General features: G+C 34.8%; 1 protein-coding gene across 2 annotated transcripts in view; it reads left to right on the top strand.

Moving 5' to 3' along the window:
* LOC120766975 (shootin-1) overlaps positions 1 to 23580 on the top strand; it is a 53206-nt gene extending 29626 nt beyond the window's left edge. Inside the window, exon 9 of one of the 2 annotated variants that reach the window (XM_040092766.1) lies at positions 22560 to 23580. In XM_040092766.1, the coding sequence (XP_039948700.1) occupies positions 22560 to 22723 (164 nt within the window). In that variant the 3' untranslated portion in view covers positions 22724 to 23580. The remainder of the gene's footprint in view (positions 1 to 22559) is intronic. The other variant, XM_040092767.1, reaches the window with a different exon arrangement.
* The last annotated feature ends 1908 nt before the right edge of the window (positions 23581 to 25488 follow it).

Raw genomic sequence — 25488 nt, 5'->3', positions numbered from 1 at the left:
AATGACCATATACGAAAAAGAAGAATGCGGAGGACGTTTAATTAAAAGAAATTCTTGGATCGTTTTCGTTACGGATCAGGTTCATTGTCCCAATTGCTTGCCTGTACGGCACCTAATTTGCACAGAGCTTCCTTTATTCCATAAGTATGTTTGTCGGAATATAAGTATATGCGAACTAGTCCCTGAGTACTGAGATATCGTTCTGAAATATTGCACACGTCCAAGACATGATAAGACAAGATAGCTACATGAAATTAAACGCGAATAATTTTCCAAGATAACGGTACAGCATCCGAAAAAATTGTTTAGATCGGACTCTTGTTGCATATATTATAACATAGCTGCCAAATAAATTGACTGATCAAAATGAAGATAAATAAAATATTCATAAAAATGTTTGCTTTATTAAATGACCTTAATGCGACTTGAAGATTGTTTATGTATGTATATGAAAGATTATTTTTTGGCCGATCACATTCTTTCATTCATTTAGTCATACACATACCTACATACGTACATACATGGTAGTTGCTATAAGAAATCTACCTTTGAAGGGTATTATAGCTTCGAGGCGACCAAAGTTAACGTTTTTTCTAGTTATATGTGAAAAATCTCCGAAATTATCAACGTCCAAAGCGGAAATATAGTTCGTTTATTTTATCTATAATATATATAATATATACATGTGTATATGCACTGATACATATGTACAAAGTTTGCCCAAGTGCATATAAATACATGGAAAGAAACAACAGTTTCGCCCTCAATATTGGCATAATTAAATTTTTCTCCTGTCAATGCTACTTGCAAACCTACACACATACACCTTATGCATACATACATATAATAATATTCGAACACAATGCAACTGTTGGGTTACTCATACGCACGGGCGCTACTCGCTGCCGCAGTGGCTGGGTTTCGTTTGAGCTCGAATCTAATTAGTGAAAGTTACTTGCACAAGCAGACAAAAGCAGAAGAAAAAGCAAAATTCAAAATCAAAATCAATGCTTAACCTTGCGCTCATACAAATTTATATTAAAAAGACGAAGCCACGGCGAACTAGTGACAGCGAGAGCGCTTTAAGTGGCACAAACTCATGTTGATAAGCAATTTGGCATTAGCGCAATACTAGGAATACATATGTATACCATATATGTATAGACACATATAGATACCTAAGTATATATATACATATATCCATACATACAGATTAGTGTGTTTTATTTTATGGTTTTGTTTTTGGTGCTTTCTATTTCTGCCAACATATAACTTTCTTCTTCACTCGATTTGTTTTTCACACTTCCAATGGAAAAGTTTGTCTTTGTGCATATTGATTTTATTAACATGCACCACTGTGCAATGTGCAGTTTTTGTGTGGCCAGCAGAGGCTCATAAACGTGATCCTTTTTTGTGTACACTTTCACGTGATTTTCCGTATTTTTATCATCATAAATTCTATTATCCTTTGTCGGTGTGACATTTTTTTGTGAGCGCGTGAGAATTTAAATGTATTTAAGTTATTTGTGGTTAAGTTCTCTACTGCTAGCACACTCCATTCAGTTTTTTTAAGAATTTAGCGTAATAAAGCTGTAAAAAGCTTTCTTTGCTGAAAATTGTCTTAAATGAATTACAGATTTTTTACATGAAACAAATTTTTTACATGAAGGGATAAAAAAAATTATCATTTTTTTATATCGATGATAAATTTCTTCCAAAGTATTCTGTTTGTCATCCAGGAGTGTGTGTCTCCACTAAAATGTAGTGGATTTCCGCGATAAAATTTAACTTTGCACCTAAAAGTAGGCTATTTTTATTAAGGCATGCTCTGAATATACACGAACCAGTCTCTCAGTCTTTTCTCCCTAAGCAGCTGGTAATTTTCGAAATATTTTCCATATGGGACCACTATAGGATATAGGTCCTATACTAACTGATAGATCACAAATAGGTCCTTGTATGATATATTTTTTTATTTGATAAGATATCTTGACGAAATTGGACATATAATAGTAAGTAATGCAACAATCTCTGAAATAAATTGTCAGATCGGACCATTATAGCTCATAGTTGCCATATGAACTGATCTTTTAAAATTGAGTCATTATATAACAAACTTTTTTATTTTACGAGATATCTTCACGAAATTGGGCATAGCGTATTCTCAGAAGTAACGCTACCATCTCCGAAATAAATTTTCAGATCGGACCACTATAGCTTTAGGCTCTCATACAAACTTATCCCACAAAACAAAGCAAGAAAACTTTTTTATTTGACGAGATATCGTTACGCAATTTTGCAGGGATTATTGTCCAAGGTAACAGTTCAATCTCCGAACAAGTTGTTCAGATCGAAGCACTATAGCATATAGCCGCCATACAAACCGGCAAATCAAAATAAAGTAAAATATCTTTTTACTCTATCCTTTCTATGCTATAAGAAAGACACATGTGAAGTGGCTTATGCTGCAGTCGAAGTTAACGTTGTTCTTATTTTTGTTTTTTGTCTTGCCACAAAGTGATTGATATAGTTTTTGGTAGAAATATATAAAATTTACAAATTCAATACTTTTATTTAACAAAATGTTATTGGCAATTGAAAACGGCAAATTTGTGAAAAATTTAATTTTCAGTTTAATAATATTATTAAAATATGTATTTGAACCAATTACGCTTTTTGTGAACATAAATACATACAAACTAACATCATCAAATGAATAAGTATATCTTCATTTATTTTTTTAGCTGGATGCTGGTTGAGAAGGAAAGTTTGTTAACTGTGTCCACCATGAGATTCAGCAGTACTACTTATGCATACATATATGGAAATGTACATATTTACAGGCAGTTGTGCGTATGCTTATGGCAAATTTACCTGCTACAAAGCATACCAAAGCTCACAAATGTCGCTGGGAAATCGTTTGCTGAGGTGGTCGGCATGCAGACTTGCCATGCATCTTAGTACATACACATGTATGTATATGTAAACACAAACAAATATTTGTATATGTATGCGCGTACAAAAGGAATACCGCTATCTTTAATACATACACAAATATATGCGTTGCATATTTACCCAGAAACGCATGGGTTCTGCACTCAAACAGCACCTAGCAAATACCTTTTTGCTGCCAAGACGCATAAACAGTTACGATATTATGTGCACATGTATACACATACTTAGTATATGTGTACAGGTGTGTGTTACAGCTCTATATATTGTCTGAAATATCGATCGTTAAGTAAATGATTATGATGAAAATGTCTGCCACTGTGACATGCATGTAATCACAATTATTTTTCTCCAGATATAATACAAATTTATATATGTCTGTATGTGTCTGTGTGCACATTTGTTTGTACTGTCACTACAAATGCACACAAAAATAAACTAATAAATGCGAGTATGTACTCCGCTCATTGATGATGGCGTTGCTTATGCTTGCTCTCTTCGTGATAGCCTTGTTGATGTTTCTATTTCTTCTATAATGCTGATAATGGCAGTGATATTGTTGTTGGAATGGCAGTGATATTTGTATGTGTGCGTATGCGCGTACATGATGCTACCGGCATCGACACGCAAGGAAATGATGCGCTATTTCAGTGAATGGTGTGTTTTTTAAGTGTGTCTACACCTCAGTCAGCTGATGACGGAAATGAGTGCATATTGATGTGTGTCCTGTGAAGGAAACTCAAATTGAATTATGATAAGGTAGCCATAGTTAAATTTAATAGCTGCTTCTATGTAAATATGATCTAGTGGATCTATGCCTTCTTGAGTATGGAAAATTTGTCGTACAAAGTTTATCTTACAACGGAGGAAATTAAAATTTCAGGTGCATTATTTAAGAGACAATAGGGATAAAACTTCGCAGGGGAGAAGTAGAAGTAGCGATTTCTAAAAATCTATTCTTTATCCTTATATAATTCCGTTTAAATTCTAACTTGTCATTTCCACATAGAAATCTTGAATTTATAAATATGTAGTATATGTATATGTAGTTGAATGATATCATTATCATCGGTTCTGTAGTGAGTTTTTATACCGTATAGAGGGTCGGACACCATATAATATACAGTGAGTTTAAGAAGTGTTCACGTATAGTAAAAAATGCTGCATTGCAGCTGCTCATTAGAAAAATAAACATTCATATGAAAATTTTTTTTACGAGAAGTAAAGTATATTTAATTAAAAACTTTTTAAGGGGGTATTCTGGAAAGAAAATCGGTCCAGTAGAACCTGAGAAACCATGGGTATCGTACCGAAAAAGTCAGTTTTGAGAAAAACGCGTTTAAAGTTTAGGAGACAATTCTAGTGAACACGGACGCCACGTCACAAAATCGGCTGTATCTCCGAAAATAAGTCGAATTTCGAAAAATCCTTCCAAGGTCATATTTTTGAAAGTCTAAACTTTGAAGATATGCAAAAAAAATCGATTTTTTCAAAATCCTAGACAAGCCCCCTTAACATAAACGAGCACTTCATTCAATAATCTCTGGTGGCTATAGTACATATAAAGTAATACAATTCATGTGCACAATATTTGAACTTGGAGGTAAAGTGGCGATTAAAGTTCAATAACTAATAACTTGTGGGGCCGCCTTGGGCTTTTATGACTGCTTTAATACGGTCCGGCATAGAGTTAATTAGATTATCTGAAATTTCTGAAGAGAAGCTGTTCCAAACTCGTTCAACTTGAGTCCAAAGTTCATCTATTGTTTTTGGTGTTTCTCTTTGAGTAATTAACCGTTTTTTAACAAACGCCCATACATTTTCAATAGGATTCATATCGGCTGACTGAGCTGGCCACTCCATCACCCGAATTCCGTTATTTTCCAAACAAAGATTTTGTAATGCGGGCGGTATGTATAGGGTCATTGTCTTGCATGTATGTATAACAAATCACCGGGTTCACATCCAAAAATCACGAAACTAGGGATAAGTGAATCCTCTAGAACGCTAATATAGTCCGTAGCCCTCATTATTCCGTTAATTCGAAGCAATTTTCCCACCTTTCCGCCACAGATACAACCCCACACCATAAGCGAACCACTTCCGAATCTAAGTGTGCGCAGCATATTCCTATCCATGGGACCGCATCGCTTGTCATACCATGTCCAAATGCGTCCATCTGAATTAATACGATTAATTTTCGTTTCGTCAGACCAAATTACTAATTTGAACTGTTCGCTTATCCAGTTTGTGTGTTCTTTTGCAAATTTCAGCCTAGCTGCTTTGTTTTTCGCTGACATATAAGGTTTTTTATTGGGATTGTTGCATACTCTAGTCACTAGAGTCTAGTGCCTAAAGATGAGAATAACACTTTGTTAGCCTCCACTGTGTTTTTAGCTTCATCAGTCATGATAAGACGCCGTAAAGTCCTTTGTGTTTCAGGAGTGAGCTTTTTAAGCCTGCCTAACTTTTTGTGTGGTGTATTAATTTGATATTGTTTTTTTATTTTACTGATCGCACCAATTGGTTTTTTATGTTTTTGTGCACTCGCTCTAACTGAAAGCCCCTCCTGCAAGTCCGAACATACAGCTTTTCGCAAAATGAGGTTCAGGTTTTTAGTTATGTCTGAAAATTGAGCAGGCTTGATAAATGACCAATTTTTCGAATTTTTTTTACAAACCTTAGTGAAATCCTTCGCACAACAAAATTATTAAAAAATGCTGACAACTATTTTGTAATAACGGAACTATTTACATACCGCGTCACACCAGCTCAGAAAGTGTTCACGCGCACTAACGCATTTGAACGGTATTTATTCAAATTTAAATAAACATGGAAACCAATCGTAGTGGGCTTTGAAAACTAGAATATCGATGCCATATAACAGCAATAAATATTTCTTGAAGTGTTGCCATATTTGAATGAAATTCAATGAGAAAAGCAAGATGTGCATTACGTGAATACTTTTTGAACTCACTGTATATATATACAAAAGAGCAACGTCAAAAAATTTCTTATTTTTCGTAATCGCCAATATCGGATCACTATAGCGTAAAGCTGCCATACAAACAAAACGATCAAAATCAGGTATTTGTACCCAAAACTTTTTCATTTGAGGAGATATCTTCCCGAAATCGAATTTCGCATGTATTATTGTCCAACGTAACGGTGCAAACTCAGCAGAATTTATTTCGAACGGACTGCTATAGCATATAGCTACCATACAAACTGAACCATCAAAAGTAAATCTTTGTATGAACAATTGTGGTTTTTAAAAAGATATCCTCTCGAAATTTGGCGTGTACACAAACTAAACGATCAAAATCAAGTTCCTGTAAGAGATATGTTGCATTTGTGAAGATTCATCTAGCTTCGGCGCAACTGAAATTAACGTTTTTGGTTTTTTTGTGTTTATTTTTTTTTTTTATGGTTTGCCTTGACAAAACTCCATGGTGGTTATGCCATACATGTATTGTGAATTTATGACTGTAGACTAAACTTAATTATGTCCCGCTAAGTAATCATATAAGGTAAGAGAGTGTCGAAAATAGAAACCTAAAAAATACTCGTTTTTATATTCGTAAGGCACTTATTTGTAGCAGAATTGTAGCTGTATATATAGCTACTGTATTTTGTTTGTTGTTTCAGGGCTTATCAATATTGCCATTCGACATCATCTAACGAATATATGTATGCATCTAAAGGTCGCTGTGTTTGACTTTATACCAAGACTTTGATGCCAAGACCTCAAGTCATCGCGTGCGCCTCATGTCATGCTTTCAAATTTGCACTCTATCATTAAAGCGAACTAAATTTATCTTTACTAGATCTCGGATACACCAAATGACGTTAAAATTCGCAGCTTATTTCTTAAACAACCGGGATAAAGCACTAGACAAAGTTATGGATATTTGTAGAAGTGTTAGTGGAGTTACTGAAATAATGATAATTTAGTACTAATATTATAAATTTATTAACTTTATAAACATATTAAGGAATTTTGCCATATAATACTTCCAAACCAAATCGGTTTGGGCTAACCTTTGAAAAGCTAATTTAATTTAATTTAACTAAAATTTGATTATACCGATTTTCACTTAATTTTTTTTTGCCCAAAATAATTAGTTTTAAACATTTCATTAAATAAACAAGATCCTGAATTTGCCTTCGCCCAAACTTCGTTTCCAATAACGCATATTGTATAACACTTCGTTTTGTTTTTTTTTCGTTTTTTGCACAGCAACTCATCAAAACCACTCAATTATTTGGCAATTTGCCAGCAATTAATTTTTTTTTTACTATCACATTTCACATCATTTAAAAATGAGCAGCTAATAACGGAAGACGGCGCAGCGCTTTGATTGCCGCTCACTACATTATCCTGCGCACTGAACACGAACACGCAAGCATACATATATACATACATGCTTATATGTATGTATTATTCATAAATTTGCAATTGTTGTTGTGTGTATGTTTTCTTTGGAGTAATGATTGGCAATGGCAACCGATTCAGCCAGCAAAGCGCCAACGACAGCAACAACGCAACAACGACAATGGTTGCGCCATATTTCCGCCTGCTCGATACACTTCAGATGGTTACCACTTCGCGCTTCAACACCCACACGCTAATATTTATGTATATATTATATATATATGTATTTCCTTTACACATCGCGCATTTGTAAATGATTTTTCTCGTCTCGTTTAGCAGCGGCGTTTGAATTTGATTTGCTTTGGTTTCGCTTTATAGGCTGCAATTTCTTTGGTTTTTGGCGGGCTTCCGCCGCTGCGTCTGTAATGATGATTTCTATGTGAGCCACACGCGATACGTTGCTAGGTGTTGGACGTGAGTGACACAATACACACTTGCCGATCGGTGTGACATGCACACGCAGACCACTGAAGGGTGGTAACAGCAAACACACATATATTTCGATATATATACTTACACATATATGTATATATGTGTTTAATTCACTTATATTTTGAATTTATTACTCAAAAAAAGAAAACAACACTTTACGTTTCAACACTTCAACTGAGAAAAGACGCACTCCAGGGCGTATGAGTAACCACGTTATTCAAACTGCAGCCAGCCCACACAACAGGTTACGTATACGCAGCGTAATACACGCATAAAACACTTTTTCATAGCAAAATACATGAAATGCTTGCGCGCACTTAAAACTTACAGCCAATTTGCATTTAATGCATTTATTTGCAATTTGTCACCGAAAATATATTTCGTAAATTAACCGCAAGAAAAAAATAACACTGAAAGTTATTCAAGCATTTTTCGACAGCGTAGCTTGTCCGTTGAGCGCGCGCGAACAAATGAACCGAAAATGTGAAATGCTGCGGCAACAATGTGCTCTTGCCAGCCAACATGTTTATTGTTATTGTCGTATGTTGCTCCTATTTGTTTTTGTTGCTGTTGTTTTGCTACCTCTCTATTGCTTTGCGTCTGCGTCTGCGACTGAAGCTGCCCGAAGTAATGGCTGCCAGAGTGGCTGTTGATGTTGCTGTTGCTTCGTTACTTCACAATGCCAAAACAAGTGTAGCAACGTACAATACGAGTGCACAGTAACAACAACAACAGCAACAGCCAATGTAGCAGCAATCAGCAGTAGCAGCGCTGGCAACAACAGAGGTTTTGTAGGTAAGCATGCGTGTACTACACATGTCAACGTAACAAAGTGAATCAACAGTGTTTATGCGCGCACATACATACATACATACATACATACATCTATGGTATATGTGTGTTGTGTAGTTTGCTTGTATTGTTACACATACACATGTTTTACCAGCAAAAACGCGCAACATGCATAGTCTGGCAGCAACAAAAGTGCCTACTCGCACTCTAAATAACACATTTCATAGCCGACATTGACGGCCTGACGCTCCTGACACGCCTGACGGCCCACGCTACTGCACTCCCCCCTCATATACGCCTGTACTCTTTTGCTTCGCTATTTTCTTTTCTTCTGCTTCCTTATCTCGCTTTCCAACTACACTCACCGGCCGTCCACACACACACACACACACTTATAGTGCCGCTGAGCCTAGCAACTGACCTCTACATCGCAGCCACATCAAGCCCGCCTGCCAAGGCAACTTCCTGTTGATTGCCACTCAAACACTTCAATGGCACGATTTCTGATTATTGCTTCGTCGAGTCCGAAAACTTCTTGGACACCGTTATGTTCTCCTGCTGTTGCTATAGCTAGCGTTCTTTGTTTGTTGCTGTTGTTTTTTCAGCATCCACGCAGCATCCGTTTGCTTAACAAAGCTGCTGGGCGCGTGTCCTCCGCCACTCGGCGGCGACTGGCAGGTGGTGTTAGATTACCGTGTGTCTACACGGCAACCGTCTTTTGCTTGTGCCAGCAAGTCGTTGGCTTATTCCACTTGTGCCCGCTGCCACTCACACTAGCTGCAACGTGCTGCTTTTTTAACCGACGGTTTGTCGCTTATTCTAAGTTTTTTCCATTCTTGTACCCCTGCTACTTGTCGCCCGTCTGCTAATGCAGCCAATCAAGGACGCAATGCTCGCTTGCCTCTACATATATACATATGTGCGTGTGTGTGTGGATCAGTTGTTTGGCGCTGTCTCAACGAAAGTGTTACAATATCATACTCGCTTAGTCCGTATCATTACTCACACAATACAAGCTTTGTTGTTGTTGTTGTTGTTGCATCGACTCATTTACGCCGTTGTCACTCGCTGTTGTTAGCTGGCAGCGCCGTACGCGCTGGTAATCTGAGCCGTTACCTCAACTCAACGGTGCTGGGTTGGGGTCTGTCTTGCTACATACATCTGTGTTGTTGTTGTGGTGGCAACTTGTGTTGTGTGGGGTTTCTTCTTCAGCGCGCGTTTGTATTCTATATGTTTATTTGTGTGTATGTATGTGTGTGTGTGGACTGTAAATTTATGCGCGTTTGCGGTGAAAAGTAAGTCGGCCGTGGACGGTGATGGATGCGCTGATTTATTCTTTCGATTTAGAAAATTATGTACGTTTCTCATAATTTCCGTTATGTCTGCTGCTGTTGTGTTGTTGTTGTATTTTATGCTGCTGTTTAACGGCTAAAATATCCGTTTCACTTTTTTACGAAGCGCAGAAAGAAGAATATTGAATTAATAAAGTAATTGAACAAATTTAGTTTACTGAAGCTATTTCAGGGAAAACAAGGTGCTTGTGCTTCGCTTGCAACTGGCTGGTGTAGTAGCTAAGTAGCTTTAATGAGTGAATAGCAATCGGCGCGATTTAAGTTTAAAAGATTTAAAGCCACAAATCTGTATATAAGAGCTGTTGGCAGTTATTAGCACAAACTTGTATAGCAACTTGGGAGTAGACTCCAAGTCAAATGACAGGCGGGCTTGATTTTTGTTCGAAAACTTTCATTTATCGAGCTCTCAGTTTAGAATCTATTTCTAATTTGGTTTAAGGGGTTACGTGGGTTTCCTCGGTAAAAAAATTGCCTTTTTTCAACAATTGTCTTCTCATAAAAAAATTAAATATTTTATTAGAATTTTTTAATGTTACAAACATACACTACTAACACAGAAATTCTGAAAATTTTGGAAACAAATATTTTAAACTCGGCCATTGCGACGCCATTTTCGTTGACCTTTCGAAAAAATATGCGCACGCTTTGGCAGGATAGCTCCTTACAGAACCATCTAAAGTGAAAAATACGTGTTTTAGTTAAAAGCTTAACTTAGAACTTGAATGAAGAGGAAAAAAATTGAAAATTGGATTTTGACAGACATTTTTACAAAAAAATTAAAATTTCGCGAGATTGTTTTCAAATAATTGTAATCGAAAAAAATTCTTCGTCGAAGCCTCTAAGAATTGTACCTCAAAGACCAGTTTATCTCCGAAATTATTGCTTCGATCAACTTGAAAATTTTGGACAATGTGCTAGAGGTATTATAGAATTTAATAATACATTAAAATCAACGTTTTTTTAAACCCTTAAACCCACGTAACCTCTTAAATAAAGTTTAGCATACGAATATTTAAGGCATTATCTTCCTTAAGATTGACCATTCTCCATACCACAGAGTTAATGACAACATAGCAACCCAAAACTTCGAATTCTCTCTTAGGATCGAAAAATAAGTAACTCTCGAAGTATGAGTTCTTAACTCTAACGGGCAGGTTCTCAGCTTAACAGTTTTTACTTTTTTCTTATTATCAGATCGAGAAATTTAAATCTCACTTCCAACCACTACTAAAATATCTCGTTTCATAAATTTTGTAGGAAATTTAATACAAAAAAGTTGAAAGTTTGATTAGTTTAAGGAAAATATGAGTATTTACTAATTTTATGAATCAAAGAAAAAAAATTGTATAAAGCGTAAACTTTTAGTTTTGTAGGTAATTTACTGCTCCAAAAAATGGTCTCGTTCGGGCAACCACGCCTACTTCTCATATCACACAACTTTGCTTCCTTCACTGTACATTATTAAATCGTGCACCAATAAAGATATCGGCATAATACCTTGCCCATAAAGTGCGCTCAGGTCAGTGCTATTTCAGGTCTAAAACCCTTTCAAATCGGGTCATAACTTATCAAGTCTCCATATGCCGAATATATGGTCCTTAGTAGCAATGGCTGATTTTTTACCGAAAATATTGGTTAATCTGTGAGTTATAATAATAACGAAACCGCGAAAACACTTTTCTGCAGTAAGAAGTGTAAATTTGGGTCAGTACTTCCCGTAGTCCCCATATAGCTAATAAAACCTCTACATAGCACCAAACTTCGGGTCTGCTGAAAATATCGGCCACTATGTAAGTTATCTTACGAAAATTATGTCAAAATATCATATTACTTATATTAAAGTTGATTGCCGAAATGTGTGAAATCGGTCGACGAAAGTCCTCCTCCCAGCTTTCATAGCTACATATATATAGTTTTTGCGACGTATATTTCTTAACTGTTAAGTAGGCAGCTTTTAGTATAAATATTGCGGAATTAAACTTGGCACTCGAGTTCCCAGGCCAAAAATGGAGGACGAGCTCGCAGATGGGCGTAATCGGACTACTGCAACGCCCACAAAGCCACATTACCAATAAAGTGCCATAACAAAGCTTGACATATTCCACCTTTTGACCAAAAATCGGCCTAATCGAAACAAAACTTTTCCAGCCGCTAGGTACCAACTATTTGAACCTCAATAGTTATATTGAGTAGTCAAAAAAGTCTTTTCGTATTTTGTCAAGAGATGTCGCAGTTGTTGGAAAGGTAAGATTCATTTAACCAAAAAAAAAAATAAATTCGGGGTAGTTGAAAACAAGTTGCAGCTATTCAAAAATGAGTACAAATAATGAAGAAATTCGCTATATTTTGAAATTTTTGTATAAAAAAGCGAAGAATGCCACCCAACCCAACAATAAAATGTGTGAAGTTTACGGAGACGATGCTGTATCAGTTTGTGTAGCACAACAATGGTTCGCTTGCTTCCGTTCTGGAAATTTCGAACCTAAGCCTTCCTTACTTGTTTCTACTATTTTTTTCAGGCTTTAGCAACATCATCCTAAATGTAGGCAATGTTTTTCATATCTAAAAAGAAAAGCTTTGAATTGTTAGAAAAAATAGTTTAAACTTGAAATCAGTTAACTATTAGAGTCAACTGAGTCCAAACTCATATGACATTAATAAAAATGGGCATAAAAAGAATTAGTTTGCAAACAATTTTTGCTTGCATTTTTTTCTTTTCAAAATTTTCAAAATAATTTAAATCCACCTATAATTTCGAGAAATGGCGTTCTTGGCGTATACAAAGTCCAATGACATTGGTATTTGAAGGCCAAACCGTTAGGGTCGCTAATAGTAACAAATTTTACGCGCTAAAGGTACTGTAGACACAGGTACGAAGGGTGTGCTGCTTTTGACGTTGTCATGGCGAGCGCCTAAAACTGGTTGTTGGCTAGCAATTCACGGTCCTTTATTTGCTTGTGCGTCGTGTATTTTGGTGTATAACTTAGTAGGTTTCATGTGACAAAAACAACAACCACAAAAATCTAGCTTTTTGTTTTCATACTCAATACCACAGCTGCTTGTCCGCGTACAGCTCACCTGAAACTAGCAAAGCAAAAGCGAAATTCATAAAAACCCAATTGCGTGGGCGATGGCGAACTATGAATGCAATTTTAGTAAATTGCCGAGAGAGCTGTAGAATTGTGTTGTGGAAAAAAGTTTGAATTTGGTGGATTTTAGATTTTGAAAAAATATGCTTCTTTCTTATGTCTCACAATTTATGTTGAAACGTTCATATGTATGCATTTATGAAATATATATTAGAAATTCTGTTCAGTTTGTGCGTAAAATAAATTGTTTATTTTATTCGTACATAGTATATATTTATCAGGTGTACCGGCATTTTTTGTGAAAATGGAATGCTAATTTTGAATGGAAAAATAAATTATTGAAAGTAAACAATGGTCAATGCGTTTTTGACCACTTTTCTGGCAATTTGTGGATGCTATACCAACCATCAAGATGGTTCTTAAATAAATCTTTTTAACTTTTTTTTCACTTCCTTATATAATAATATTATGTATACATAGGTATTTAAATAATAAATTATAAATTAATATATCATTTTCCAGGAATAAACTGAACAAATTGTGTTTCACTTCAAAAAAAAAAAAATACTTAAGCGGCTATATACAGTTAGAAGCCCGAAAAAATCAAATTTTCCGGATTTTTTTCTGAGAAAACTTTTAAATTTATTAATCCAAAAATTGTACACATATTATGATATATTTTAACTGTATTTTAAGATTTAGTATTAGTAACAATATTAATTTGGAAAGGAACTACAGCTGATCTCCGGGAACTCCTCTCAAAAAAGACGTTTCGCGGTGACCATTTTACCTCTGAACTGAATTCTCTGAAATTAAAAAAAAAAAAAAAAACAGATTTCGTTGAAGTAATGTTCAATACCGAATTCAATCGTAGCAATAAGCAAAAAAAATTTTTCGACAAAAGACAGTTGCTAAAAAAATCGATTTTTGACCAAAAATTACGGCCTTAAATTGTCTATAAAAGAAAAAAATATTTATGGGTGAGAAAAAATCTTTGTTTAATTACTAAAAAATATATTTTCGGTTTAGCCATTTTCGAGTAATATTGGTCATCGACTTTTGAGAAAAACGCATTTAAAGTGTGGCCCTGTACTTCTAAGCTATCTGAAACCCCTTTTCAAATTTGCGTGTTACTTCGAAAGTAATGGCCGGAACGATATGAAATTTTTTGTGTGTATTCTTAAATATATGTGGATTAAGAAAATAAAATAAAAAATATAGATTTTTTGAAAATTCTAACTGTATATAATCTTAAACAAAGATGGTCATATCAAAATATAAACTTAGAAAAAAGAATACAAAACTTTTGTTTTAAAAGTTAATTTAGTAACTAGTATTCCCAGCTTTAACGTTTTGGCATACTTCGGCCTAAATCTTCTAATATTTTCATTGGCATATTATGCCATTTACGCTTCATCTCTAAGAAAAATGATTGCAAGTTTGTACGACTGCTTTTTGGTATTTCGGAGTTCAAAATTGGCCACAAATGCTCAATTGGATTTAAATCCAATGACTGAGCTGGTTAGATCGATTTTTCGTTTAAGCTTTTTTCAAAAAAGCGATTAGGCGGAGAGAGGTGTATCTTGTTGGAAGATAAACGATACCAAACTTTTTTTTCCGCATTTATTGTAAAATTTTTGCTAGGAATGTCAACATATGAAGCACCCGCCGCTTTTGGGAAACAGCCCCAAACTATGAGATAATCTCCTCCATGCTTCACCGGTTATTGTATGTAATGTGGTTTCAAGCGATCAGAGTGTTTACGCTACACTCGCTTACGGTTTTTGGAATATTTAGATATTGTTTTGCAAACTCTAGTCCGTTTTCCATATTCGCAATGGAAATCATATGTCGATTTTTGCGACATAGTTTTTCAAACGAAATGTTCGTAATTTCCCTTGCTTTGTACTAATGAAAACATCCAAACCTAAACTTTCGATCAACTCCCTCGATGAAATTTCTCGAGGTTTTCGGCAACTTTTCTTCATGCAAGTCGCTCAGCGTGTTTGGAAATTTTGGTCTCCACCGTATTCCTTTTCTTGAAGTTTTCAAAAATATTTAATGCCCTTAAGATCGAACTGGAATATTTTTCAGATATTTTTTGATGCGCTTCCCTCTGCCATTTATTCCGTAAAATTTAGTGTTTCTGACGTTTTTTGTTAGTCGGTTAACGCACTTTTAGTGATTTTCAACCTAACCTTTGTATGGGACCTTTGTGGGCGTGGTTATTATCCGATTTCTTCCATTTTTGAACTGTATATGGTCTGAAGGAAACGACTCTATAGAGTTTGGTTGACATAGCTATAGTATTTTCCAAAAAAATTACGTCTAAATCCTTTGTGCCAAATTTCACTTTAATATCTTTATTTATGGCTTAGTTATGACACTTTAAAGGTTTTCGGTTTCCGCCATTTTGTGGGCGTGGCAGTGGGCCGATTTTGCCCATCTTCGAACTTAACCTTCTTATGGAGCCAAGAAATACGTGTACCAAGTTTCATCATATCTCAATTTTAACTCAAGTTACAGCTTGCACGGACGGACGGACGGACGGACAGACAGACAGACATCCGGATTTCAACTCTACTCGTCACCCTGATCACTTTGGTATATATAACCCTATATCTGACTCTTTTAGTTTTAGGACTTACAAAAAACCGTTATGTGAACAAAACTATAATACTCTCCTTAGCAACCTTGTTGCGAGAGTATAACAAGTAAGGAAGGGCTAAGTTCGGGTGCAACCAAGAATCAAAGCCAGGGAAATACTATAAGGTGTTAAACCAATCTTTAGAGTAATGTCAGCCGGATGTTCGAAAATCCTGATATTAGTCGTATAAGGGCTAGGCCAGTTTTTCACTCAAATTTATCTATTTGAGACCATAAGATACACCGTTATGAATAAAACACGTTGTTGTTGTTGTTTTCACAATGTGACATAAGAATGTAAGAATAATACCGCGTACCTAATTTTGTCGAAATCGATTAGTCGGGTCCCGAGATACCACTCACATCGTCCAATTTTCACGTCGGCTGCTACAAAATTTTCTTATACCATCTGGATAGTAAAATTTAATATGTCTGGCGTACTTAGTTATTGATTTATAGCGCTTTTAGTAGTTTTTAACAGTACCATTATATGGAGAGTGAGCGATGTTATCCTTCAATTTCTTCCTTTTTACATTGTCGGTTGAAATTCTTATAAAATTTGTGCTCAGCAAATTTGATTGTTTTAGTTTAAGTGGTTTAGGAGATATGTACTTAAAATTTGTTAGAGGACGGGGTCATACTTTTTCAAAAGTTTTTGCCCCTTGCCATGAGCGATCCTCTGTACCAAATTACAGCTTTATATCTTAATTTAGTGTTTAGTTATGGCACTTTATACAAAGTCTGTCGCAAAAGAAACAGAACTTTTTAAATATAACTGTTTCTGGTGGCGCCACCTATTGGTGGGTATACGAAATAAAAAGTTTGATCTCTTGTTGACATTTCGTAAAAATTTTAAGACAATTGGATAACTACAATCGATGTTATCGATCCAAAAGTGACAGCAGCTTTTGGTCATCGGTCGTAAAATGCAAAGAGCAAATATTTTGTTTTAAACTTGGGGAAAACGTTTACTGAAACACTTCAAATGATGAAAAAAGTTTATGATGATCAGTGCATGAGTGGTTTAAGCGATTCCAAGAAGGTCGTGAGGACCTCTTTGACGATCAGAAGTCGGTCGTCTTCAGAAGTCAAAAATAAAGACAATGGTGATTTGTTTTTACGATTCCGAGGGTATTGTACATCGAGAGTTCGTCCCACCTGGATAAACGATTAATGCTGTGTTTTACCTTGGTGTTATGAAGCGTCTTTTATTTGGAGAACTTCATTTGCTCATGAAAGGACACTGGTTTCAGGACATTTCAGCTATACAAAACGCGACGACCGATATTCTCAAGAGCATTCCGAAAAATGACCTTAAACACTCATTTGAAATGCTAATTGAGCGGGCTAAACGCCGTATCGAAGCACACATTCAGTCAACTGTTAATAAAAAATTTAACCAGATGTTATATTAATTTTTCTCTCTGTTTTTATGTTAAGGGGGTTTCTTTTCGACAGACCTTGTATGAAAAAATCAATGGCGTTTTTGCATATCTTGAAAGCCCATCTAGACTCGAAATTTTTTATGTACTAAGAAACTTGCATACCAGGTTTCATCGAGATATCTCAATTATTACTCGAGATTACAGCCGATTTTGTGACCGTGGCGTCCGTGTTTTACTTGCTAGAATTGTCTCCTAAACTTTAAACGCGTTTTTCTCAAAACTGACTTTTTTGGAGAATTGCGATACCCACGATTTCTCAGGTTCTACTGGACCGATTTACTTGAAATTTTTATAGAGTCTTCTCTATAGGCTTGTCTATGGTTGGAACTAGCCCCATCCCCAAATTTTTATTTTTATTATTTTTTAAAAATTGGAAATAGTCAGAAAAAGTGATCCAAAAAAACATTTTTTTTCAGGCAATCGCCATTTTGTGAAAAAAAAATTTTCCCATTTTTCCGTAGTTCCGGCCATTGCGACATTATTCTAGATTAATAATCTTTTTTTTTTTGGTTTCAGATAACTAGGAGGGTTGAAATCATGGGTATGGTCACATGGAAATTTTAAGAGACCCCATTTCACTCATCAGCTCATAATTTTTCGAAAACTTTTTTTCGTAAAATAATCGATCAATCTGTACTCTTCTAAAATTAACAAAGAACTAATAAAAAAATGGATAGTAAAAATATTGATTGCCTTTTTTACGACACTTTGAAAATTACCTGAAATTCATGCTTCTAGACCAGAATACCCCCTTAAGCAATGTCCAATGACAAAGACAACCATTTGCAGTTACGTAATGCAAATTATATTAAACAACAATAACCGAAGCTATAATACCCTTCACAAATGAACAAAATTCTTTGAAAGAACTTTGATCGTTCAGTTATATGTTATTGTTATCCGATCTAAATAATTTTTTCGAAGATTACATTATTGTCTTAAGCAGTAATCCGTGCCAAATTTCGTAAATTCCAAACAAGCACTTTATTCCGTTCGTTGCATCCCATATCGGCCGCTCTGAAACGTCTTTATGAGAAAAGGACGGGTGCAAAATTTCAGATCGATATCTCAACCGATCGACATGGCGAGATCGTTAAGCTCGCCACGTTATTCATTTAGATATAGTCTCCGACTAATATTTGTATATATTTTCTTTGTAGCAAACTTAATATACCCTGTTCAGGGTCTGAGATCTTAAATGTGGCCAGAAGCCCTGAGCACAGCTGAGAAATTGTATTTTTGCATCATGCCACGTCCTATGGACAATAGTCCATAGTCTTTCTACCCCAAACATAACCAAACTAATTTACTAAATTTGTTTTGTCCTAGTGGCAAATAATATTTTTTTGACATTTCTTCGATATTTGTTGCATGAAAATAATTTTTAAAGCCTGTGAGATTTTCGCATATTGAAAGACGCATACAAAATCGCATATAAATATACCTACGCAACTTAAGCATATTTTCACAGATTGATTGCTTTGCTCATGCCATCACTTCGTCATCATCGTTTCATTTTTTTTATCTTTTGAATATTGAGTATTATTGTTTATTTGCGTTTTGTTTGTCATTTTTGGCGCTTTCAATACCGTCACACACATGCCAGGAGCACAGCAGACGCTTATGTTAAGAGCCTTAAACGCATGCAACGTGCTCTGCGCGTGCCACAAACGAGTGTGGAAGGTGACACACATGTGTGCTGGCTGCCGTTCAACAAGTCGTATACGTAACATATTTGGTGTTGGCGTGAGAGCTTTACCAACGTTTTGTACCAATTGTTGCTTGTTTCCTCTGCTTCACTGCATAAAGTGGCGAATACTACTGCTACTGCTGCTACATTGTTGTTGTCATTATTTTTTTATTTCTTTTTTATATTTTCGCTGTCTTCTTACTCGGTAGCAGTCGACAGTTTTGCATGCACGTCCTTCGCTGTAAGACCAGAAGATTTATTTTAATTTTCTGCGATTTTTTCTTCTCACATTTCGTATTTGTTTACGGTTTATTTTTTTTTTCGTTTCTACTCTACTTTTCTTTCACAGTTATCTTTACTGGTGCTGTATTTTCATCTCGTCATTAAATTAGATGGAACAATTTTATATTATAAATATGCATTTATCTTTGGCATGCTTTAAAAGTCTTAAAGAAAAGTTAGTATGCTTTATTTTTTGGATTTTAGTAAATAGGCCAATGAGGCCCATTTCAAAAATGTGTGTTTTTTTTTGGCGGAAATGAAAATAAGTCGAAACTTTTTTGAAGGACATCAAGGTGTTAGATGGGCTCGCATTATTTTTTTTTTAAAGAAAAAAACATAAAAAATTAATTTTTTTTTGAAATGAACTTTTTGTTTGAAGTTTCGTTGTTACCAGAAAATAACGGGTTTTTATTAATTTAAAATATTTTTATGCATATAGTGAAAAGCTAGTATTTTACTATCTAATTTTTATTAGTTTTTTATTAACATTACAAGAATACAGGAAAAAATAAAAATTTTAAAAATTAGCAGCTGATAAAGTGGGGTCTCACCCGCCTCAACATCAAAAACAAAAAAATATTAATCTAGGATTATGTTGCAATTTCTGAAACTGTGAAAAAGTTCGGAAATTTTTTTTCCGAAATGGCGACTAAAATTTTTTTTTTTACTATTTTTTTACTGTTTCGGTTTTTTCAAAATAGTAAAAATTCAAATTTATGGCTATGGATAGTTTCAGACATAGACAAGTCAATAAAAACGACTGTCGAAAATTTTTTAGCTAAGTCGCTTCAGTGGAACTTCAGAATTAGTGGGTATTTAAAAAAAAAGAAAGTTTTGTACGCATTTAAAGTTTCGCGTTCCGGCCGAACCAGAAATGCAAAATAACGTAGCAACATTTTCGGAAATTTACAGGGAAAAGAATAAAACACGTTATAAAATAGAACATGAGTGAAATAAAATTTATATATTTGTTAAAACTGGGTTATATCTGATAGCAGAACTATAAAATAGTGGACATATGTACTTATACATATGTATGTAATTTGAAGGAGTGAATCGTAATCAATGAATCAATGTTGATCATACGTTTTTTGCATTTTAGGTGACGATATATTTCCAAAAATTATTTCAATTTTGACAAAGGCCTTTGTAGACATATTCTTGAATAGTTATACTTTTAAAATAAAAATAAAAAATATTTTTTTATTTCTGGACTAGAATACCTCCTTAATTAGTTAGATAATCAGTGCAAATTCTGTTCTACAAAAAATCCAAAATTTCAATTAAAGATACAGTGTCCTGCTAGAATTGCCGTTAGCATTAATTAAGCGGTAGTTATATTCTACAAAGGTCCGTTCTGAGCAATATGTTCGAAAAATGGAGTGTTGCTGTGAAAACTAATCTATGCTAAATACAAATCATTTATAAGAGTTTCCGACGTTTCGTTCTGGGTATTACAAACCGCGTGACAAACTGTTCGGGGCATAAATAAAATTATTTTTCTGAGTAGTAGCATATGTTTTTTAAATTTTGCCCATAATAGAGATAATGAACCACTTCGACTACAATTTAGAGGTACTTTTTTCAAAAGAAGCCGTAGATGAGAGTGTACACGAAGACCGTGGAGAGTCGATTCGGCGCCGTTAGCAGCAACTCGGCTTGGCGCATTTTACATCGCTCTATGGACTCTTGAAAAGTTCCAAGAAGATCCGACGTTTTCGAGCCAAATTTAGTTCCAGCCCATTTCTGGCTCATTGGGTTTGTAAACAAGCAAAATTGTCGCATAATTGGAGCGAAGAGGAACCTAAAGAGATTCAGGAGCTGAAATTTCATCCAGATAAAACAACGGTTTCGTGTGGTTTGTGTGCCGTTGGAATCTTCGGTCCATATCTCTTCAATAATTTTGCCGATGGGAACGTAACCGTCAATGGCGACCGTTATCACGCCATGATAACCGACTACATGATGTCTGAAATTGAAGATCGTGCTCTCGGCGACATTTGGTTTCCACAAGATGGCGCCTCCTCCCACTCATCCCAATGGATTTATTGAGAGAACACTTCTGTGAGCAGTAAGTTTCACGTTTTGTGCCGGCTGATTGGCCACAAGACTTCTTCTTATGAGAATATGTAAAGTCTAGACTTTCTATGCGGATAATCCCGCTTCGATTCAGAACTTGGAGCAAAACATCACGAGTCATCGAAAATTCAACACAACGGATGGATCGCAGCCGCGGCCAATATTTGGAAGAGATAATCTTCAAAAAATAAATGCCAAGGAATTTTCTTTCGAATTATAATAAACATTCCCTAACAAATTTGAAGTTTCTCTGTTTTTTTTTTTTTTTAAAGAGGAAACCTCGAAGTGGATCACCCTTCATATACCCACGCGTTTGGGTCGTCTTTATGTTTTATAATTTTTAAAACATGTAGTTGATTATAATGTAAAGTCATTTCATATCAATAACACACACGAAGGTGTCTCACCTGCCTACTACTTTTAAGATCGGAAAGTAGACATTGTCAGAAAAATAAGCGAACCTTCTTATCACTGTTGTTGTCGGCATTTTTAGATGTCGATCTAAGAAATATGCCGCTTTTGAGGGTCTTAGATTTTGTAGTATTCAGGTATATCCTCCAAGGCTCAATGACGTCTGAAATGAGTTGACCAGCTAAATAGCTGCTTATCTACATAGAAGATATGATATGACTTAATATGACGCGCTTCGTTGAACTTAAGATAATTTTTAGCGCATCAGCATAAAAAAATTCTTTTAAAGATATTTTTAATGTTATGGAACTTCAGAAAATTTTAAATTATGCTTTGGTTTATATTATTTAAATGCAAATTCGGGTGTGCAACTATCACATCTGCTTTTTGTAAGGCCTTCCTATCTGTCTAATTTTGTGTAAGTTTTGTCAGCCTAAGGTTCCTTAATATCCCATTAAAGAAGTGAATGATCGAGCATTGCCGGTATCGGCATTTTGGCGGTTATTTATTTTTTCCTTTGGATATTATTATTAATCGCTTTATACATATGTATTTTTGTGTATTTTATTCATCGATTAAGCTTTAGGAAATTCTAAAAATATTATGGTAACCGGTTAAATAGCTTTCAGCTTTCTTTTTCCTCTCATCTTTTCTTTACTTTACCTTCTCAGCCTTAGATTGCATTCATTGTATGTGTGTAAATAACACTAAAGAGCTGTTAAGTGATATATCGAATAGTTAATTTGTTATTTTATTTGTTAATTAATACTAAACTAGTTGTTTTAATATTACTTAATGCCAAATGTGTTAAAATAGTTGTAAAATATCAATATGTATATAACTAAAACACATTATATCACATACACATTGTCTCTAACTGCCACCAATAAACTTTCGCTGTCATTTTTAAACCGTTAGTAATAATTTCTCATTTGCATTTCTCTCTTCATACAGGTCTTGACGCTCTAGTGAATGAATTCAAGTCGGGACGTGTCACCTTGCGTCGCAATCGCCGCAAAACGCGTACAAACGAAGCACTTCAGGAAATGTTTCAAGTCTTAGAGATAAGTCAGAAGCAGAATCGCAACTCGAAAATCTGCATCGATATGAAATTTTGAACGGCATCCGAACCCGCCGCCCTTATATTTGTATTTGTAGTAGTATTAGTTACTGATCTTTCACCTATACACACGCATGCATACACACGAATGTATTTTTTTATCAATTGACCATTTTTGGAAATCCACATTTTAGACATGCTAGGCTTATTGTATTTGTATGTGTGTGTCTATAAATTTATATTTATGCACTTTTTGATAAGCATTTTCTATTAGATCTAAAATGTACGAGCATTTGTGCCTTTCGCTCAGCTTTACAGCTCTTTTATATATTTATATAAGTACATATTTACATATGTGTAAAACGAACAAATAAGTCAACGAAAACGAAACTCATCATTGTTTCCAGCTAATTTTGGCGGTTATTAATTTTTTCCTTTCGATATTACTTCCTTTACTTTTCTTTATAAAATTTTGTTTATTTTATTTTAACTACCACTCGTCTGTGACCACTCGTGTATACTCTTTTTTGCTTTAACGCTTAGCGCTTTCAACTATCTCTTTATAAAAAACGTTTTACTTCCTTAGGAATTTGTATAAAATATCTCTTTATAAAAAAACATTCTTCTTTCTTACGAAATTGTTTAAAAACGGTTAAAATTTTTTGTTATTTAAAAAATTAGTAAATGCAAATGTTATTTAACATCTTTTTACAAAGTTCTATTTCTGTTAAATTTTCACTGAAATATTTTTTGTCAAAACAAAAAAATAATTTAAACTCTTTAAGGGACACATATAGTGAGACAGCCTAAGAAAAAGCATCATTTCTCTCCAAGTAATCATTGGAACAATTTTATAATTAAATTTTTGGAAAATGATAACCAATCGAAATAAAAAAAAATATTTTCTTTATAAATTCTCACTAGGTGTATCCCTAAATTACATATATATAAATTATATTTTTTAAATAAAAAAAAGCGAAAAAAGCAAAAAACAGATTAAATTTATTAATGCCTTATTCTCTACTTTAACTTATAAATAATAAAATCAAATACAAAAATATTAAAATCAAATCCTAACCCACAAAAAGCGATAATTTATATTTGTAATTATATTTCCGTGTTCGCAATGGTCTCACTCGAACTTATTGCCATTACAAGCATTTAATAACTCCTAAATAATTTCTTAAATCTTGCCTCAAATCTACTTATAAATCTAATAATAACCTTTTTCTAACTCATACCTGTGTTCATTTTTAAATCACTTCACTTTTGGCAGCGATAATATTTTTGCACGCTTACTTAATTTTACACAAGATCTTATATTTTTTAAAATGTACACTATATATATCTCAATTAACTTTAAAAAAATTTAAAAACTTTAAGCAATAAAAAAATTTTCGAAATTTGTTGTTTTTATTTATTTATTGGAATATAATTAGGTGCCATATCAATAGCTTAATATAGATCCGTTAAAAAGAAGTCAACATAATCGGCCTACTGAGCGTACTATTCGCAACACCATCAGCCATCTTGAGACCATCCATTCATTGTTGGATAATATTCGACCGAATAGACCAAGTCCAGCAGGCAGTAAAGAAAATATTGCAGCCGTAGCTGAGAGTGTACACGAAGACCGTGGAGAGTCGATTCGGCGCCGTTCGCAGCAACTCGGACTGACCTATGGAACGACTTGTTGCATTTCACGTCGAAATCTTACATTGAAAGAGTACTAAATACAGCTTGTGCAAGAGGCAACATCGCTTTGTCCTATGGGCCTTTAAAAAATTCCAAACAGATCCGACGTTTTCGAGCCAAGTTTTGTCCAGCGTTGAGGTCCATTCCTGGCACAATGGATATGTAAACAAGCAGAATTGACGCATTTGGGATGAAGAGCAACCTGAAAAGTTTGAAGAGCTGCCATTTCATCCAGAAAAAACTACGGTTTAATGTGGTTTGTAGGTAGGTGGAATCATAGGTCCATATTTCCTCAAAAATAATGCCGGGTGGAGCGTAACCGTCAATAGCGACCATTATCGCGTCATGATAACCGACTATTTGATGTCTGAAATTGAACTCGACAAGACGATGACACTTCTCACACATCGCGTCAATTAATGGATTTATTGAGAGAACACTTCGGTGAGCAGATAATTTCCCGTTTTGGGCCCGTCGATTGGCCACCAAGATGGTGTGATATCACACTATTACACTTTTTTCTTTGAAGATATTTAAAGTCTAAAGTCTTTGCGGATAATTCCGTTTCGATTTAGTCCTATGCCAAAAAAAAACATCACACTGGTCATTCATCAGTTACCAGTCGAAATGCTCGAACGCGTCATCGAAGATTGGACTCAACCGATGTACCATATGAGATGTAGCCGCGGCCAACCTTTGAAAGAGATAATCTTCGAAAAATAAATGCCAAATAATGTTCTTTTGAATGATAATAAGCATTCTCCATTAATACTGAAGTTTCTGTTTCTTAAAAAAAATGGGGAACCTTGAAATGGATCACCCTTTAAAAGTGCAAACGCTATATGTGACCTGGTCTACGGAAAGGGGGCTTAGGTGTCAAAAAATAAATTTTCACTTTTTTTCACGAGTTGTTTATTTTTAACAGCTGTTTCCCAGAAAACTAGTTTTCGCACGTTATCGATCAAATTATGGAAGTCGCTGAGTCCGAACGTCGTCGTCATATAGACATAGTTTTTTGCTAAACAGCTAAAAAAGAACCTAGAGACCATTGGAAGCATTTGAATAAATCTGGATACAAAAAGAAGCTCGATACATCGGCAGCACATGAATTAACGAGAAAAAAACATC

The sequence above is a fragment of the Bactrocera tryoni genome, chromosome 1 (assembly GCF_016617805.1).
Source record: "Bactrocera tryoni isolate S06 chromosome 1, CSIRO_BtryS06_freeze2, whole genome shotgun sequence".
NCBI classification, from domain to species: domain Eukaryota; kingdom Metazoa; phylum Arthropoda; class Insecta; order Diptera; family Tephritidae; genus Bactrocera; species Bactrocera tryoni.
This window is presented reverse-complemented; position numbering and strand designations above follow the sequence as displayed.